This window comes from Pleurodeles waltl, chromosome 9 (genome assembly GCF_031143425.1).
Source record: "Pleurodeles waltl isolate 20211129_DDA chromosome 9, aPleWal1.hap1.20221129, whole genome shotgun sequence".
NCBI classification, from domain to species: Eukaryota; Metazoa; Chordata; class Amphibia; order Caudata; family Salamandridae; genus Pleurodeles; species Pleurodeles waltl.
Genome location: NC_090448.1, coordinates 73,591,703 through 73,607,905, shown reverse-complemented (window position 1 = coordinate 73,607,905; position 16,203 = coordinate 73,591,703). Strand labels below are relative to the sequence as shown.

At 42.7% G+C, this 16,203-nt stretch overlaps 1 protein-coding gene across 1 annotated transcript in view; it reads right to left on the bottom strand.

Moving 5' to 3' along the window:
• The window catches only part of RAD18 (RAD18 E3 ubiquitin protein ligase), a 530,572-nt gene that overhangs the window by 431,254 nt on the left and 83,115 nt on the right, over positions 1-16,203 (bottom strand). Inside the window, exon 5 of the mRNA XM_069206336.1 lies at positions 2,481-2,824. Within this exon, the coding sequence (XP_069062437.1) occupies positions 2,481-2,824 (344 nt within the window). The remainder of the gene's footprint in view (positions 1-2,480; positions 2,825-16,203) is intronic.

Here is a 16,203-nt window from a genome sequence, read left to right as displayed (position 1 = left end):
GAGGAATGTAACACAGCTAAACCAGAGAAGATAAAGAGAGTCCAAGAATGTTGTTAACTTGAAGGGATCAGGGGAAACAGGCACTTTTACAGTTTAGTGATAAAGGAAGCCTAGAGAAGAGGGGTATTTTGATCCTAGGATACACTTTAGCCCTCCTGGTTTCAGTCACAGTGAAAGAGGGAGCTGGCTTCAGAACCGATAAGGAGTGGTTGAGTGAGAGGGAACTGCTCTTTGCCTTAGACACCCTAGTAGGTGTTCTACAAGCTATCTCCAGGGGCAAAAGCATTTTGTCATGTTGGATTTTATGAAGAATTGTATTTTGTAATATTGTTTGTAGTGAGACAAACAAGATGGGCTGTATAAGTGAGAGGGTTTGCCCTTGGGAACTTTTGCCTATTGGTCAGTGTCTTAGAGACACTCCCTCCTACTGATTAATGAACTGGCACCTCACCCCCAGCTCCTCAGAACAATTTCTGGACCTATGGCAGAACAAAAGTGGTCATTACCTGCTGTCAGTAAATTGTGTGGAGATCTCTCATTTGTATACCGGACTAAAGTGGACTCCAAGGGTCAGCTGACTGACCTCCCGTGTAGCTACAGGAACATCAAAAGCTGAAAGAGGCCTTTTTCCCCAAAGTGACCAGTTACAAATGGAACTGGACTTGCCTTTGCTGGTGGCTTCGTCCTGGCCCATACGTTCTATCTCTGAGGTCCTGGACCCATTAGATGCAAGTCCAACTGCTCCAGAAAAATCTGAAAAGTTGGAACTTAGAACATTTTTGGACTTCCAAGACTTCTGGAGCTTCAACGGGATCATACTGTTAAGGTGTCCAATTTCAAGAGGACTTAGCCGGATACAGCTTTAGACTTGCTCCCCTGAAAGAATCTGAACTCCAAAAACAGACTAAGTCCAAAGTTAGAAATCATAAACTGGTGTCTACCAAGAAGACATCGCACCCACAAAATTTTAATTTTCCCACTCAGAGTTTTTCCTGCCACAAGCAATGGCTTCAGTGAGACCTCGTCCAGGGGCTATCCAATTTAGAGAGCACTTCGCCAGAAATTGCCTTCAACCTTGCCTTATTAGAGGAGTTCAACTTGCATAAAAAGATTACGTCAGAAGGGAAAAACTTTCACTGGGACACCCACTTGGTGTAACTGTCTGCCGCTTTATAGCAGTCGACCTACAATTGCATCTGGGTCCCTGTCAACTGAAAACAGTGGTTTCTGATGGGTGCATTACTTTTCTTGATGCTTTTTGTCTTCAAACTTTAAAATTGAAATATGCACCTTTCCTTAATGGACTGTAGTCATTCTGTTGTCATTTTTCTCATGACATTTTTTAAAAAACTGGTTGTTGAATCTATTATGTTTTGACTGTTTGACTATTTTAGTTTTGCTAAATACTTAGCACATATTCCTAAGTTAAGCATGCCTGCTTTGTGCCATATCTACCATGTTGAATGTATGTGGCATGAGGATGCCTTATTTTAAGATTAAGGCATGCTCAACAAACATAACAAATAGTTTATCTTTCCCATTGTGAGTGCTGGGGCAAGTGCAAATACCCAGGACTTGGAAGAGCCTGCTAGAACCTGATCAGGTACAGCCTGTGATCTGAGGTAACATTATTATAAAGTAATCAATGACCGTTTCCTGGTGGATTAATCAGATTGCACGACTTCAGTCCAGGAAGGCTGTATCCACACCAGTCTCACAGGATAATCACAGACTGTGGTACTTAAATTCATTTAGATAAATTGTTGATTCATTTTATGTAAATTCAAATTATGTGGATGTCCCGAAAACCTGACATGGACCTTTATCTTCTGGGGTGAACTGCACACTTCTGAGTTTCCTTACACAACCACAAATTCTGAAAATGACTTGCAATTCTGTAGGTATGTAGGTGATATTTCTATTGCTCAAACCTCCTGCTATGAAGTGGAGTCCACAGCCCTCCTCTTTCATACGTTATGTGAGACAAACACCACGAAGAAGAGCAGTGCCCCTCAAATCCATGGAACAAATAATCTCTAGGAGAAAATACTTAATCAAGGACATGTGCTATTTGAGCACCGCTGGGGAACATTTTATCCAAGTGTGAATACCTCTGTTTTGCCCTGCAAGTGTAAAACACATTGTCCCCACTAAAGACCGACTTCGCTGTACCATAATGCGGCACACTTCAGTGTTCCACACTGCTAGATTTCCCTTTGCTTTGCTAGGCTGACTTTACAGCACTGAATGAGCCAAGTGCTACATAGCAGCCAGGACAATTATCTTACCAATCAGAAAACATATGCTTTTTGGTTACATTAGAGTTTTGAATGGCAGAGCTAGGCCAGAAGAGAGGCAGATTCTATCCTATTGCAAAGAAGGTTTAGACTCTCAACTAGCCTGGAACACGGTGAGTGGTAAATGGATTGATCAATGTTTTTTTAGCAGCATGCATAGAATTCGGCAAGTGAGGCGCTAACCTTTTTGGACCTCTTTTAGCCCTGGTGTGGATACTCGCCCAGGGCTGGCAGCACATCCGGAGCTCCCGGCTGATGTGGCATCCGTCGCAAAACTGGTAGTTTCTGGAGTATCACACTGCCCTTCTATTTTAACAGGTGTTTTTTCTTCACTGCCGGTGTCCTCTGTTCGTGTTGATGCCAAAGTGCTGGCTTTCAGCAAGAAATTGTCCATGCAAGCACTTTCCTGCTTCCCCCTTGTGGCGCCAATGGATCTCCTTGAGTGTTGTTTATCAGAAGAATGGGAAAAACGGAGCATCCTTGGGGATATGGGAGGGGAATCCAACACAAACTGGAAGAGGTGTTTCCTGAAAATTAAAACAAATTGAAAACATTACGCACCGAGATACATTTGTGCATTTTATTTGTTTTGAACCTCTTAAAAAAAAAAATCGGTCCAACTAAGAAGCCATGTTAAATTTCTGTGTGATTGATAAACCCACCATTTCATGTTTTTATATATTCTTACTAACCCACAATTTGTTGAATGGATAATACGAAAATTTAAAGCCACTGCTCACTGGTTGACCAAAAACATACACAAACGGCCTTTTGAGCTCCAAAGCCAGCAAATGCACATGCCTCCAGCCACATCATGAACAAAGACAGACAAAGCCCAATCAACAGTCCATTCACCACAAAAATCAAGGACACGTTTCAAATAAGGGGAGCTATCTTAACTTCATTTTATCCTCTTAATCACAATGTCACTTTAAATACAGGCATGAGGATAAGAGAGATTTGGACTGATGCTGTTATTGTACATGTGCTTGATGAGAAGAAGTAGCTATCCATTCGAAAACAGGGAACTACCCAGAGCTCCCTAAGCTGGCTAGCCTAAGTTAAGCCTGCAAGCAAGCGACTTTGCATTAGTATTTTCGCATATTTAGCCACATGGTGAACAGAGACAAATGAAGCCCAAGTGATTACAAGGACCAATCAAGAAATACAACGATTGCAAGTACGTTTATTACCATTAAATGTAAGAGAAAAATGGCTTGATTTAATGGTCAATGGATTAGTAGACATTGTAAAAGTCGGAAGGTTTTCGGTCTGAAAGTTAAAAGTGGAGGTAGAGGCAAAATCTGTAAAATGAGCAGGCTGTCTAATTTCTTTCTATAATTAAATCTTGCTTTTTTTTTTTTTTAATCCGTGCAAAAAAAAGCATGAGTGCAATCACAGAACATAGGATAATCAATGTATTAGACTTGATTCAGATGGTGAAATTACTCGATCCTCCAGATGGAATCATTCCAGTACTCTTTAAGATACGTAAACTAATTGTAGCCCATTTCAGGGATTTGTTAAAAAGCAGTTCAAAGTAAATAATTCATAACCTTTTCACGTCAGAAACGTATTCTAATCTCTAAAATGAACAACAATCTGTACTGAGAGACATAGCTATGAATACAGTCATAACTATGGATATACAACGATTTCCCAGAGATCCCACAGCATGTTCATGAGGATAATATATGGGATAAAGTACTTTATAAGAATACTTCAAGTCACTGAGGAATTCCACGACCATACAGAGGAATCGGGTCGAAGACAGAATTCCTTTATAAGGTTATGAAACTCCAAGGTGACTTGCAATAGCCCTATAATGTACAAGAGGGGGTACTTTATTACTTATAATACAAGGCCACACCTTCACTGTTGCCACAAACCACTTGGTGCATAGCTTTTTCATACGGAAGAGAGAGCATGGTTGCAAATATGAAAAATACAAATAGAATGTGTAAGGCAAAATTCAACATGTCAAAAAAGCTGTTAGATATTTGTTGGAAAAAGATATTAGAATCTGTTAATACAAATCAATTTACTTTATAATAAAATTAAAAAAAGCCACAGACCCCTGGAACATGTAGAAACAGCAGAAAGATTCTAACTTTTCTATCATTACCTAAGGAGTGCAAAAAAATAAACACGTTGCCATAAACATTTCTTTCTGCTTGTTACTGTACAGCTAGAAAAACAGAGTAGATGAAAGAAAAGTTGTGTTTCATTTGCTATGTTTAGTTTTTGTTCTTTAAACAGCAGCTTTAATTATGCCCCATGGCATGACCCGCCTTTCCCCTCGGCTGCTGGCTCTAGCAAAAGGCACTGCAATGTCAGAGCTCAATTCTAATTAGTTATTTCTTTGTAATAGGGGATTGGGTGCTGCGCAAGATACCTATTTTTAAGAAATTATAGACTGTTTTTATACAGAGGTTGCAGAGTCCAATGTATTATAAAGAAATTCGAGATTCCCAAGAATGATAATGGATTAAGAGGAGGCCCAACTCTTTAGCCAAGAACATGAGTTTTTTTTTGTTTGACCAAGAGTTTGGCAGCAAAGACGGTCTTATGGCTCTGGATGCTTCTGAAGCTTTGCATTCTAATTCCTATCTTTATATGTGGGATGTTTACCTGAGTTACAGCTCGCATCATTATGATTAAACCTCTATATATCGACCCAGGGTCTCGAATCAGTTACGGTTCATGGCCAGAATGCATGCAATGAGAAAGAGAAACCACTGAAGGTCGCTATTTTCTCCATTTTCATTTTTCCAATTTTTTAGAACTCTTAAAGAATGTCATTCCTCTTCACCTCGCGTGAAAGGAATGGTACATGTGATGGGGTGAAAGACAACACTAAAATGCTTTGCAGGTGAGCGATTGCTAAATATATCTACAATACATTCAATTCTCCTTTAATATGCTAGTCACACTTTTAAAGGAATTCGCCACAATCTTGGATTTAAAAACCAATGTAAGTAAAACAAACATCCTTTTCTGCCACCTAAAAACTGGGGCTGAAATCCAGTCAGGCAACAGTAACTAACTCCAAAATTCTGGAATCCATTTTTCAAATCAGAGGAACTTGCGGAGTTGAACTATAAACGCAGTACAGAAGAAGTGAGACAATTTAGTATTAATTAAACCACTGAATTTACCTTCATTAGCTAAGGTGAACGATTAAAATAAGTACACAGTCTGTGCTATATTAGATGTTTACAAAGTCCCCCATTAATATTACAAATGGAACCAATAAAAATGTAAAGAGAGCTATTAATGAGTTTGTACAATATAATGAACTTGTTTTGTATCTTCTGCAATGTGACAGAGAAAGTAGATATGGCCTGAATAAATATTGATTAATAATGAACATATCTCAGCTTTGCCTTTATGGAGATGTAGTAAAACAGAATGCTTTCAGTCTACTATGTGTGTGTAAGCTTTTAAGATTCATGGCGACACCACTGACTGCCTCTCCTTCATATTAAAGAGCAGGGATAACATTTGTGTGTGGGCAATAGTTGAAAACACCAATGACTACCCGAGGATGTTATCAACGGTCATGTTATCTTCTGATTTTTATTCTATGGTCATTAATATTTGGACCTTTAGCTTCAACACACCGTATTCTCTTGTTCTGCCCTGCACGGACACACTCATGGATGTTAAATATTGATCGCTGTAGTTGGAGCTGGAATCCTGTTGAAATGGAATGGGGCATTCTTTGGCCTGCAACATCCAACCCCAGTCGTCAATACCAGTCTGCAAGGCATCCTTAACCGCTCTCATCAAGAGCTCAGCATCACTTTAAAACAGAGGCCGCATCTAACATTAATAAATGTAATTCACTTTAATAAGGGAGCAAGGGAGTCAGGGTGGCTTTTTCACGAATGAAAACACAAGAAGTGCCAATTAGTGGGTATTCGCTTCCTAGGGATACTATTCAAGCATCTATAGAGTATTCAATATTTTACTGTATTCAAGAATCAGAGAACCTTTTTTGTAAATTGGATATTTTGCAAATGGTGTCCAATCTGTTTAGTGAGCATTTATCTGCGCTGACCCTCGGTACTCTTGAAAATGAATAGGACGTTTTTCAAGGCCCTCTCTTCCGGCCACCACTCACCTCTAGTTTCACCTTAACATCTGTGTGCAGTGTAATCAATTTAATTAATGCAGATGGGAGGTTGGCGACTGATGCAGATGGAGGCACAGAGTTCTGGCCAGGCACAAGAGAAATAAATCAACTTTGTGCAGTCCTTCTACCTGAGAACGAAGGCGATAATGTGTGTACACACACACAGACAAAAACATGCATTTATGAGTTCAAGTATTCAGTTCTGATTGGATTCAGAGGTTTTACGGCGTCGAAGAGGGTAAAACAAAGACAATAAAGGTTGAGTAAGTGACAAACAATGTAGGTACCTCTACCACAAATAACAAAAGATTAGGCCTTATTTCGACAACACATCAGACCTGTATTATTTGCGCAGCCCAGAACATCTTTGGATGAAGAAAACAAAAGCTTCGCCTGAGGTATAAAACGGGACGACCATCGAAAAAGAAACAATGTTTCCCTTTTTTTCCAAATGCCAAAAGCTCCTACCCTCTCAGGCAATGATGTTATGGTTTGGTTTCCATCCGCTGCTGGTGGCAGCTCTGTGAGGTCGCACAAGCAGCGAACTGGAGCCTGGCCTTGCACCGCACACTGTAAGACGTTAGAAGCAAGCAGCATGTGCGCAAAATGTTGGAACTCGTCTGTGCTTAATTTGAGCTGGTGGTTTCCGGTGCAGGGCACCGGCACTTATTCTAGAGGGCCGGCACTTATTTTTCGGCCTCAAGCATTTACTGCGATAATAAGACACATATGGAAAAGACGGAGGAAGAGAAAAACGATAAGGCATCACAAAGAGACAAAGCAGAAAGCTGCAAGATTGAGCTGTACGGGCAGGGAGTAGCTGTAAATAGATTAAAGAGGCCCGAGATTATGCTGCCTCAGTATTCTGTGCTCGCACATTTGACTGCAGCAGCCTGTGTTTCAGAGGAGGGCTCTGGGCACCAGCACGTTTTTATTTACAAATTAAGCACTGGAACTCATAGGCTTTCACTAACAGAGGTCACACTGGCTATAAATGCCAGAGAAATCATGGCCTCTAGTACTGCAGCTCCTCTCTCCAGACAATAAGGACCCCATCACAAAGCCATTTACAGCCCCTCCATGGCTCCATCTACAGCTATGCACAAAATGATACCTGTGAGATGCAAATGGTTTTACTACCGTGCAGCAATTCTCTATCACAAGTGCATAGAATTATGCAGCAGTAAAACGCACTGAATGAAGGTTTGGGGACTGGGAGAAACAAGGTGTGGTTTGCCTTACCAGTTTGTAAACGCCCAAACGCGCACAAGTTTATATTCATTCACAAACTCCTAACTAACCCCTTCCCACCCTGAAAGTGATCATAGAAATACTCAAGTGAAGGTCTGCAGTTACCCCCTTTTCAAGGGCTGAAAGGGGAATGGGTCACTTCTAAACTTGGTGGCGCACAGGAGAAGGGGTTGCTCCATGCCGAACCAGGAAGAGAAGAGGGGAAAAGCATCACTGAAAGTAGAGAGCAACAAAGGGTGGTGGAGAATTAAACACACCTGGGTAGAAAAACACGGAGAGAGGAGGCCTGGGAAAAGAATTACAAGGATAGCAGGGGGTCAGAGGATGAAACACAAACTGATTAAAACAACTACAAAACAGTATTTTAACAATAAAATTGAAGAGGACAACCAAGATCTCAAAAGTATATTTAATATATCAAAAAGGTTCCTGCAGCCCAAGACGCATTCAAGAGAAATCCCCCTCCCAAACCCTCTGTGCCCAGATTTCAACTTTTTTTAAAGATAAGATTCCGGCTACACAGCAGGGATTCACCTCTAACTCTCACAAGGACCCCTCATGGGGTCTGGTGATGAGTAACCCTAATAATAAGACTAAGGCTTGTCTTACCACATTTGCAGATATTTCTTCGGAATTCTCACATCAAACTGTTCTTTCAAGTAAATCAGGCTCACCCCAAGATCCATGTCCACCAGCTATACTTCATGAGTCTATTGACACTGTAATCCGCTGATCAACCAAATTCTGAACAACTGTTTAGCTACCGCGAAAGTCCCTCACACCAGGAAACTGGCAGTTGTCAAGTCTCTACAAAAAAGCCCCTAGCAAATCCCACCAGTTTCACAAATCCTAAGCCTATCTCCCTGCTACATGTACTGACCAAAAAAGTATTAGAAAAAATTGTGAACCGGCAACTTATTACTTTTTTGGAAATCTGTAACTCCATCCAAACACGCCAATTGGGCTTTAGGCCTAAACATTCTACAGAGTCAGACTTACAGGAGGTTACAGAGACTAATAAAATGATGCTGGGAATGATTCGATATTGGGTCTGCAGAACCTCCCAGCAGCTTTCAATACCACCTCACATGACATTCCCCTTCAGCGCATCCAAGATGTGGGGATCTCCCACAGAGCCTTATCTTGGCTCAGATCATTCTTAGCCATAGGAGACAAATGGTGGTGTTAAGAGGATTCCTCCACCAAAGAAAAACTGATCACGAGGGGAGGGGCGCACCACAAGGATCCTCCCTTAGCCCTGCCCTTTTTAATAAATACATTGCCCCTCTTCTCTCGCTAATGGAGTCCTACGGAATCGCAACCACATCATTTGCGGATGACACACAGCGGATTCTTTCTTTAGATAAGTGGTCGACTGGTCCTGAAATGAATCCCCAAAAATGCTCCTCAAATGTGATTTAATGGATAAACAACAAATCACTTGAAATGCAGCTCGGAGAAAACGTAAATTCTCCTCTTTGTAAAAACTAACCTCTTCTCTCCTACACGCAGGTGGCCTAACTCAGCCCCCCCTCCACCAGAGATTGTTAAAGTTGCCAAGAATTGGGGGTCACTTTCTTCCCTTCAATGCCAAGAAAACAGTCGCATTTGTACTTATCTCGTCAAGACTGGACTACTGTAACAGCTTGTACGTGGGATGTACAAACAAGTTAATTCATAAACTTCAGATGGTCCAACATGCAGCAGCTAGAATGGTGCTACAGCTCCCTAACACAGCCTGGCATCAGCTGCATTAAAAAGGCTTCACTGGCTATCTATACATAAAAGAATCTTGTTTAAGACTCTGCTGCAAGTCTTCAGGCATTTAAGGACACAGGGCCGATATATCTAATGGCCAAATTTAGACATTGTGAGACCTTGAGAACTTTCAGATCCTCAAACATAAGTTGTGTGAAGTCCCCCAACCCCCGGCTGGATTAAAAGCTGGAGGCGGAAAATCTCTCATGGTAAAAGGCACCAAGGCATGGAATCAATTGTCAAAGTATATGTCCGATTTATAAACTCAGAAGAGGGTTTCAAAAAGACCCTAATGACGTGCCTGTTTTAAGCCTCTGGTGAGCTTTGTAACTCCCTCATTTAAATCACACTTCTCAGGATAGTGTAAAGACTCACACTGCTGTTTAGTACAAGTGCAAGGATGCTCATTTGTTTGAGCGACAGCGGGCTCTATAAATACCTATTCATTTATTCAGTCATTCTATGTTGTGTGCTATATTACGATGTGCTTCCCTATTACAGGCTGAGCATCATGTATTGCAATATGATGTGGTAGGATTAGATGTGAAGCTAAATAATCCGATGCAATGTGACATTTTGTGGCATACTGTGCTGTGATATCCAATGGTGTGTATTGATGTGCCATACTCTCATATCATGGTTTCCTCTGAAGTGCTGTTATGCACTCAGATGTGACATCATGTGATATCCCTTTCTCTGCACCCATGGGAGCCATATTTTCCTAAAACGTGCATTAAAACTAAAAAGGCTTACTTCATCTGTTCTGAGCACATCTGCATGCCAGCAAGTATTCGTACTATTCTATTGAAACTATATGCAATTTTAATGTAAACATTTTATTGCAAGCATATGGTGGCTACATTTAGGCATAATGTTTCCTTTTTTCCCTTTTTATTTTTGTGTCATATGCTTGAAATACGAAAACAAAAAATAAACCATCACATCACCTTGCCAAAACCAGACCTTTTGGCTTTGCTAATGCTTATTTATTAATACCTTGCATTGCCTTCTGTTGAACTGTAGTTACATTTATATAGCGAGGGCTATTCTTGACGAGGCGTTGAGGCGCTTTAAGCCGGGCAGGACGCTGCTCCGGGAACCCGTGGTTAATTCGATGACTGTTGCTTATTGTTCATTATTGGGATTGGTCTTGAATTCCCAAGGAACACATTGCATGCATCTGATTCAGTTTTTGCAGATTAATTTATGCTGCTGTCAGACATAATCACGTCCGAGTGCATGAATTCTGTAAAAAAAACACTGTAATCCTTCGCAGCATTTCCACGCTTTAGAGGCAAATCCTTTTTTATTACGTACATGCAATCTTATTATTAAACCCACTGGGGCCATTGCTGTTAGCATCATGTATCAATTTGGTTTCTTACAAAGCAGTGTCATTCAAAAACCCCGCCCGCTATGTGATCTGGCTAGTACGGGTACAGGCATGTATCAAAGATGCAGAGAAGGGATTCATTAGGCTAATATGCAATAGTTCAAACCGTTACACTGACATCTAATTATTTCAGATTCTGCATTGAGGTTTCCACATCTGAGCAAAGTAACAGCTAATAGAAAGGCAGCCTGAACACACCAGACCTCTGCAGGTGCTACTGGTGATTTGTGGTTTTTCATTCATGTATCCAAATTAAACATGCAGGTTTGTTGTTTTTCAGAAGTGCAGTTCGAATTGGCGAAAAGCTGGGGTTTTTGTTAGTGGCACCAAACAACTTTCAGGGTTTACATTCAGAGTCATTGTAGGGTTCAGCATGTCAAATTAGGTTCAAGCACTCTTTCTTTGTTACAAAATATTATCAGTTGAGAAACACGTGCAACATTTCTCATTTTTACCATTTTACGTATCAAGATTATTTGAAGAAAAGAAGAAAAAAAAAACAAGAAGAGTCCGAGAAATGGATGGAAAGGAAAAGGAGCACAAGAGAACCACATGCCCTTTCATGGAGTGCTGAAAAATAAAGCAAATAAAAACCCCGTATGTAGGCAGTGGCAGTAGAAGGATAAAAGCCATTCTGACATAAGAATGGTAAAGAAGCTATGTTGTGGGCGGGACAAAAACAGGAGAAAGGAAAGTAATTGAATAAGAAGCAAGCAAATCAGATTGATAACAAGCATTTGCAATGTAATGGGTTTCGCGTTTGCTCGTGTAAGAGCTATTAAAGTTGTAAATTCCTAACTGGACTGTTGTTGCCACACTGTGTGTGTGAAAAACCCTTCAAAAAGCAAATTCCCCAAACCTGAAACACAGGCATGAATGACACAATTTAAATCCAAGAGTTATGCTATTAGAGAAAGAAAAGTCACATAAATGCTCTTTTAAAATTGCACTGTCACTGTAGTACTTTAGTTCAAGCAGATTTCCCGGAGCACATTTAGGCAAGTAACTACAATAATAATGTAGAATGTTCACAAATGGATTTGTCTCTTTAAGATAAGCACTCTGCCAAAATACGAGGTCTGAAATACACCAGCTGTTCTAGGAAAGCGCCAAGGTGACAGTGGGCATCCCTGCCTCGTACCTCTCCATAGCGCAAAGGTCTTCGAGACAACCATGTTCACTTGCACTGCTGCAGTAGGTGCCTGCTAGAGAAGGGCCACCCACTGGCAAAACTTAGGCCAAAGCCAAACCGTTTCAGGGTTCCAAGTATGTACCTCCAGCCAGTTGAGTCAAATGCTTTTTTTGCGTCTAGAGAAAGGATCGTTCCAGGTTCCCTGTCGGCCTTGATCCTATCCAACCACAATTGCAACTCTCGAAGATTCAACCGTGTCACCCTTCTAGGCATAACGTCAGTCTGACTAGGGTTTATCAAGTTAGTTATCACCCCGGCTACTTGCATTGTCAGAATCCTTTCCAAAATCTTAGTCGCAGTGATCAGCAAGGAGATACGTCTAAATGAAGAACATAGATTCCCTGGTTTCCTCTCCTTGGGGATGAACACTGCAATCACGTGGTTGAGATCTGGAGCGAAGCTCCTTTAATCTCATACTGCGGGGTTTGAGGAGGGAGACCAGTCACTTATAAAGCTCTACCAGGAGACTGTTAGCCTTGGTCATTTTCCCAGATGCTATTGTCTTTATTGCCTCCACTAGCTCCTCCCCATTAAGTTTTCTTCCAATTCCTCTATCCAAGCCACGTCTAAGGCAGGAAGCGGTACTTCCCCAGGGAAGGCCCCAGTATCCCGTTCTGTGCAGTCCCTACAGGACACAAAGGGGGTCATTCTGACTTTGGCGGGCGGCCTCCGCCGTCAGAATACCGCTGCGCGGTCAAAAGACCGCCGCGGTAATTCTGAGTTTCCCGCTGGGCTGGCGGGCGACCGCCAGAAGGCCGCCCACCAGCCCAGCGGGAAACCCCCTTCCATGAGGATGCCGGCTCCGAATGGAGCTGGCGGAGTGAAGGGGTGCGACGGGTGCAGTTGCACCCGTCGCGATTTTCAGTGTCTGCTTGGCAGACACTGAAAATCTTGGTGGGGCCCTGTTAGGGGGCCCCTGCAGTGCCCATGCCATTGGCATGGGCACTGCAGGGGCCCCCAGGGGCCCCACGACACCCTTTACCGCCAGCCAGGTTCTGGCGGTCAAAACCGCAAGAACCAGGCTGGCGGTAAGGGGGTCGGAATCCCCATGGCGGCGCTGCCTGCAGCGCCGCCATGGAGGATTCCCTAGGGCAGCGGGAAACCGGCAGGACACCGCCGGTTTCCCGTTTCTGACCGCGGCTGTACCGCCGCGGTCAGAATGCCCATGGATGCACCGCCAGCCTGTTGGCGGTGCATCCGCGGTCCCCGGCCCTGGCGGTAGTCAACCGCCAGGGTCAGAATGACCGCCAAAGTGTTTGGTAGTACTCTGCAAATGCCTGGGCGATTCCAATATCAATGGGAGCAGTGTACCCCACGTCAGTCCATACCTCTGCCACCCTCCGCATTGTCTCCTGCTCCTTCCCTAGCTAGGGTAAGAGGCAACCTGGTACCACTTTTGCACATTTCGCAATCCATTTACAAATTTATTTTCGAGCCAATTTACAGTTTTATGGGGTGTGGTTTTTTCTGTAATTTAGGATTTCTGGATGTTATGCACTTACTGACAGCAGAACCTCTTGATATGGATTTTATTGCTGGCTGATATTTCATGTTCTGAAATATGCAAGAATTACTAAATAACCTAGATGTATTCTGTTTTTATTTATTTTATTGTTTTTTTCTGTATTCAACATAACATTAATACTACAGCCCAAACCTTTAATTTATCATGTCTTCATACAGTGGTGACAAAACATTTGATATCTCTGCATGGTATTTATGTCCAGCATAACTAATTAAAGTGAGGATTCTGTAGGGACGTAGCAAACCACATACTACCCACGTATACAATGTGTTGGCAAAGATAGATGCAGGTCATTCACAACAGGGTAGTAGGTGGCGATAGTCTGTGCACAATAATGGAATGCCTTATTGGAAAGCACTATAGTCTTAGTGTCTTTTTCATAACGTGGGAGCATGCTTCCCCCACCTTTCCATCTTTAAAACAGTCCCCAATTGTTAGGTCTAGCCTCCAGACAGCATCAGCTGTTTATTGTCAAATGCCATGTTGTGTACAATACTAATACTTAAAATAGGCTTCTGTTCGGTCCTTTGCTTATCATTGGTTTGCCTTTTTAGGTTGCGCATAGCAGCGCATAAGCCCTGCTTTTGGGCTTTCAACCACGCCCACCGCACACCCATCACTATCACTCGTTCATGGGCTTGCCTTTCAAAAATCCTTCATAATCATTGGTAAATGCTGACTGACCTGCACCAGATTCAGATACATGGGCATAGACAAATCTGGAGTGCTTCCTGGAACTGAACCTAAGAAGTATCCTGGATGACCTCTGTGCAGATGTGGAGAGATGGTACAAGCTTCCCCAACACTAAATAGGCAGAGCCACTCTGTACAAAATGATTACCCTACCCAAACTGCTCTATATATTACAAAAGACCCCATTTTCCATTCTAGATAATTACTTTACCAGACTATATAAAATGCTCCAAACATTCTTTGGGAAGGAGGTCCCCCTAGAGTAGCCCTGTGGACACTGTATAGGTCAGTTTACAATGGGGGGGGACTAGCATTGTCCAACATACAAGCATACCACAGGGCCGCACAGCTACAAACCATCAACAAGTGGGGGCACAGCTCATATGAAAAACTGCCATATAGGGTGGAGAGGGCAGAGGTGGGAGTGAGGACTCCCATTCACTATACGTATGGGAAACAGGACAGGCAGCCCCTTCCCAAACCCACCCAGACAACCCTGAGAGCCTGGTATGAGGCTATGAGAGACCAGAGTTGGAAGGGACAACTTACTCAGGCCACCCCTCTAAGAAAGGGCATACTTTTGACCAAAGTAGGCAGGCTCACCGACTTTTACCACTGGGAGCAAATAGGTTAGCGAAGGTGGGAGATGTGCTAGCGGAGGGGGAACTCAAGTAGTTTGAGACACTCCAGCAGGAGTGCGCCTTGGCCTCTACCCAGAGGTTCCAGTACCTGCAACACTTCCACACTTTAAGGACAGAGGGGATCCTGGCAGAGGACCTCCCGTAGTACAGTCCCCTGGAGAACTGGGTCCTGCGGAGTGAGATTACCCACAAAGCGGTATCCAAGCTATACCGTGCTATTCTTAACAATACCCCTGACAATCTAGGGAAATTTCGGGAACAATGGGAATCAGATGTTGGGCCCCTAGCAAATATTGACTGGGAAGTGGCACTGATGCACCCCAGGATGGTGGTCATCCCAGTTAGACAGTGATTGGTTTAATTTAACATTCTTCATAGGATCTATTATAATAAGTCTTGTCTACACAAAATGGGGAAAGCTGACAGCCCTGCATGCCTCTGGTGCGGTATGGGAGTGGCTACCTTTTTACATACTATTTGGGACTACCCAAGAGTGAGTCCTTATTGGAGAGAAGTTGTCACTGATTTGGAGGCAGTGATGGAAGCAGACCTTCCCAGGACACCAGAACTGATGGTTCTAGGCATAGCCAATGATGAAGACATCCATCTAAGACAGTTGTTGTTCTGCATGTTGGAGTGTGTCGTAGCAGAGAAAGATGTGGCTAGACTCTGGGAAATGGAAATGTGGCCCCCGTGAAGGCCAAATGGAGGGCAGGAATGATCAGATGTTAGGAAGCAGACAGAGTAGTGTATGAAAGCTGAGGTTGCCCCCGAAGGTTTGCAAAAGTTTGGTGGATGTGAAGATCGTACCATGGTTTGACAGAGGATGCAAATGCCACTGCTGAAGAGGAGATGCCACTGCCCATCCAACGAGGGGACATGGAGGTGACTTGTCATGGGGTGGGGAGCCCTACTCAGAGTCGCCTCCAAGAGTATAGGGAAGGATCAGATAGGGGGTGGAGAAATAAGTTGAGTGCCAGATGCATGTGAAAGATTCAATGTTCTTGTAACGCTATGGAAATAAAACATGAATATTTATATTTAAAAAATGGAGTCAGTTAGTCAACAGATGTACAAGTTACATATGTTGATTAGAGACTCAGTGATTGCATGGGGGTAGTTTACGGTCCAAGGCCTGGTCCCCGTTTTACAAATCTGTGAATTATGGAAAGGGACCCTTTACTTTGATACAGAAAACTGTGAATACGTATAATGCTATGGAATACTAGGGCAGTTTTGAGGAAAAAATGTACTGTTTACGTTCTCAGATTTCTATCCGAAGGGCTACAGGAGTCATACAGGACCACATAAAGCT